Source organism: Malaclemys terrapin, chromosome 8, assembly GCF_027887155.1.
Source record: "Malaclemys terrapin pileata isolate rMalTer1 chromosome 8, rMalTer1.hap1, whole genome shotgun sequence".
NCBI classification, from domain to species: domain Eukaryota; kingdom Metazoa; phylum Chordata; order Testudines; family Emydidae; genus Malaclemys; species Malaclemys terrapin.
In genome coordinates, this window is record NC_071512.1 from 31,007,607 (window position 1) to 31,010,185 (window position 2,579).

Consider the following 2,579-nt stretch of genomic DNA (forward strand, 5'->3'; position numbering starts at 1 on the left):
CCTGAAGAGTTGGAAACCTTCAATCTAAAGTAGATCTGGACATTTTTTTTTTTTTAACCAAAAAGTCTATTTAACATTCCTTACCCTGTACAGGGAAAAAATAAAAAGGTCATAGCTGTGGCAAACCTTTTGATGATAAGTGATAATATGAAAATGAGGCAGTTATGAAGGCTGCAGAAAGTGCAAGTCAGGCCATCTGAACAAAGGCAACGAGAGATCCAGTGTCCAAGCTCAAGGAAATTCTGGAGCATGAGGGAAAGAGAAGATCTTGGTTGTGTACAGATTAATCCTTTAATGCCTGCTATTATTTCCTTGTTGCCATGTGGGACAAGTGAAGCTGATCCTCTTAGTACCAGTGGACTGTTAACCCAAATAGTAACTACTCAAGTGGAAACAACAAAAACAAGTGGGCCTGAACCAAAATCAGGGATCGAATTCAGAGCTCTAACTTCTCTCTCCTCCAAAAAAATACCACAAAAATGCCCCACTCTGGAGTTTCCTAGGTTTGTTATAGTTTTTCTCCCCGCCTTTTGTCTGAGTCAGGGTCCCACAAATGAGTGACACTAAGTGAATTCAGCTACTTCCCGGATGGTTCATCAAATTTGGGCAGTGTGAACGTTCATTTTAAAATTAAAGTGCCTTCTACCTGACCGGGATAGCAAACCCTGAGAGGGAGAGAAGAGGTCAGTTTCCATACTGACTGCCACTTTTTTCTCTCTGCTGTGATTGCACAGTGTAGTGATGTGTTTTTAAATGTCTTTTTATGATTTGTACTGAGGCCACCAGTACATATCTGAGCAACTTCATTATTAACCTCAGAGCTGGAGTTTGGATCTTCAGACCTCACATGGGAATGACATTTCCTGCTTGTTGTGCTTGGGGGTCAAATTTCAATGGGCCTGTGTTTTGCCCCTATAAAATACCTGCATCTATTTTGGGTGCACAAAACCTTGCATGTGATTGGGGGGTACATTTTGCAAGCAGTCTCACCCACAGTCAGTGAAGCACTCAAGAAAGTGATTACCTTTAAGCAATCACGATGTTCCATTGACTTCAGTGGGTCTAATCACGTGATCAAGATAAAGCACATGGTTAGCTAGATGAAGGTAAGAGTGTTAGAGCCTTGCAGGATCCAGCCCTATTTACACAAGCAGTTTGACATTTATGCATACTAGTCTATCCAAATGCACAAAATACCATTACTGTTCCTCAGCAAACCTGGAAATGTGATTTGATTCTTTGAGCTGCAGGTTAAATTCTTTGACTGAGGATTTGGAGCATACAGATTTGGAGTTGATAGTGGCAGTGACTGGGGGCTCACCACAGAGGAGAAAGTGAGCCAGTACAGCCAGATTAGACCAGTTTCTCTGGTGGTGATTTAAAGGGCCCAGGGCTCCAGCCGCTGCGGGGAGCCCCGGGCCCTTTAAATCACCGCCGGAGCTCCGGCAGCCAGGGTCGGGTGGGGATTTAAAGGGCCCGGAGCTCCCGCAGCAGCCGGAGCCTCTGGCCCTTTAAATAGCTGCCGGAGCCTCAGGGCTCCTGCAGCCAGGCTCGAGTGGGGATTTAAAGAGCCTGGTGCTCCTGCAACTGCAGGGAGCCCCGGGCCCTTTAAATCACCGCCGGAGCCCTGCCGCCCTGGGGTAGTGGCGGCAGGGCTCCTGCGGTGATTTAAAGGGCCTAGATCTCTGCAGTGGTCAGAGCCCCGGGTCCTTTAATTCGCCCCTGAGCTCTCAGCCGCCTCTGCAGCTGGTAGCTCTGGGGTGATTTAAAGGCCTTGGGGCTCCCAGCCACAGCCGGAGCCCCAGGGCTTTTAAATCATGAAAGGCCCTGCCTCTTTTGGTTGAGGCCATGCCCCTGCTCAGGACTCCAGCATACCTGTAAGTCCTTTAAGTTACTTTCACCCCTGGCTCACCAGCAACAGGATCACACCACTATACTTTACTCTCTTTTGGCACAAGTCAGTTACAGTGCTTCCCTCCAGCCCCTTGTATATCCAAGCTACACAAGGGCATGCGGTTTCACCCTCTCATGTAGGAAGAGCAGGATGTTATTCCAGCTTGCAAGAGCTTGCCCCTGAACCCCAAGCCCTTCCTGAACGGGCTGACGGGGAAGCCGGTGATGATGAAACTGAAGTGGGGGATGGAGTACAAGGGCTACCTGGTGTCTGTCGATGGCTACATGAACATGCATCTTGCAAACACAGAAGAATACATAGATGGTGCATTGTCAGGACACCTTGGTGAAGTTTTGATAAGATGTAATAACTTCCTGTACACTAGAGGAGTAGAAGAAGAAGATGGAGAAATGAGAGAATAAGTTTGTATATTTCTGGAAAATAAAGATCAGTTTTTCACACACAACAGCTGTAGCAGGATGTATTAGCATTAACATCATATTTAATAGTCATTTATTGCTGCCTCTATGCATTTTGTAAATAAAGCTACAGCTTTTTTCCCCTTTCCAGGGTGTGAAACTGATTCAATCACTTTAAATGGGGATGCTATTAGCTCAGCCCTTTCTACGTGCATTTGTGACACATAGAACCAAAGTCCAAGAGAAACCCAGCAGCACCTGGCCTC

The 2,579-nt window shown here is 46.6% G+C and overlaps 1 protein-coding gene across 1 annotated transcript; it reads left to right on the forward strand.

The window, feature by feature from the left end:
• Positions 1–1,100: 1,100 nt before the first annotated feature.
• LOC128841891 (small nuclear ribonucleoprotein F-like) lies at positions 1,101–2,316 on the forward strand. Its single transcript, XM_054037397.1, has 2 exons — positions 1,101–1,106; positions 2,035–2,316. Exons 1-2 carry the CDS (start codon positions 1,101–1,103, stop codon positions 2,314–2,316), a joined length of 288 nt encoding a protein of 95 aa, XP_053893372.1.
• The last annotated feature ends 263 nt before the right edge of the window (positions 2,317–2,579 follow it).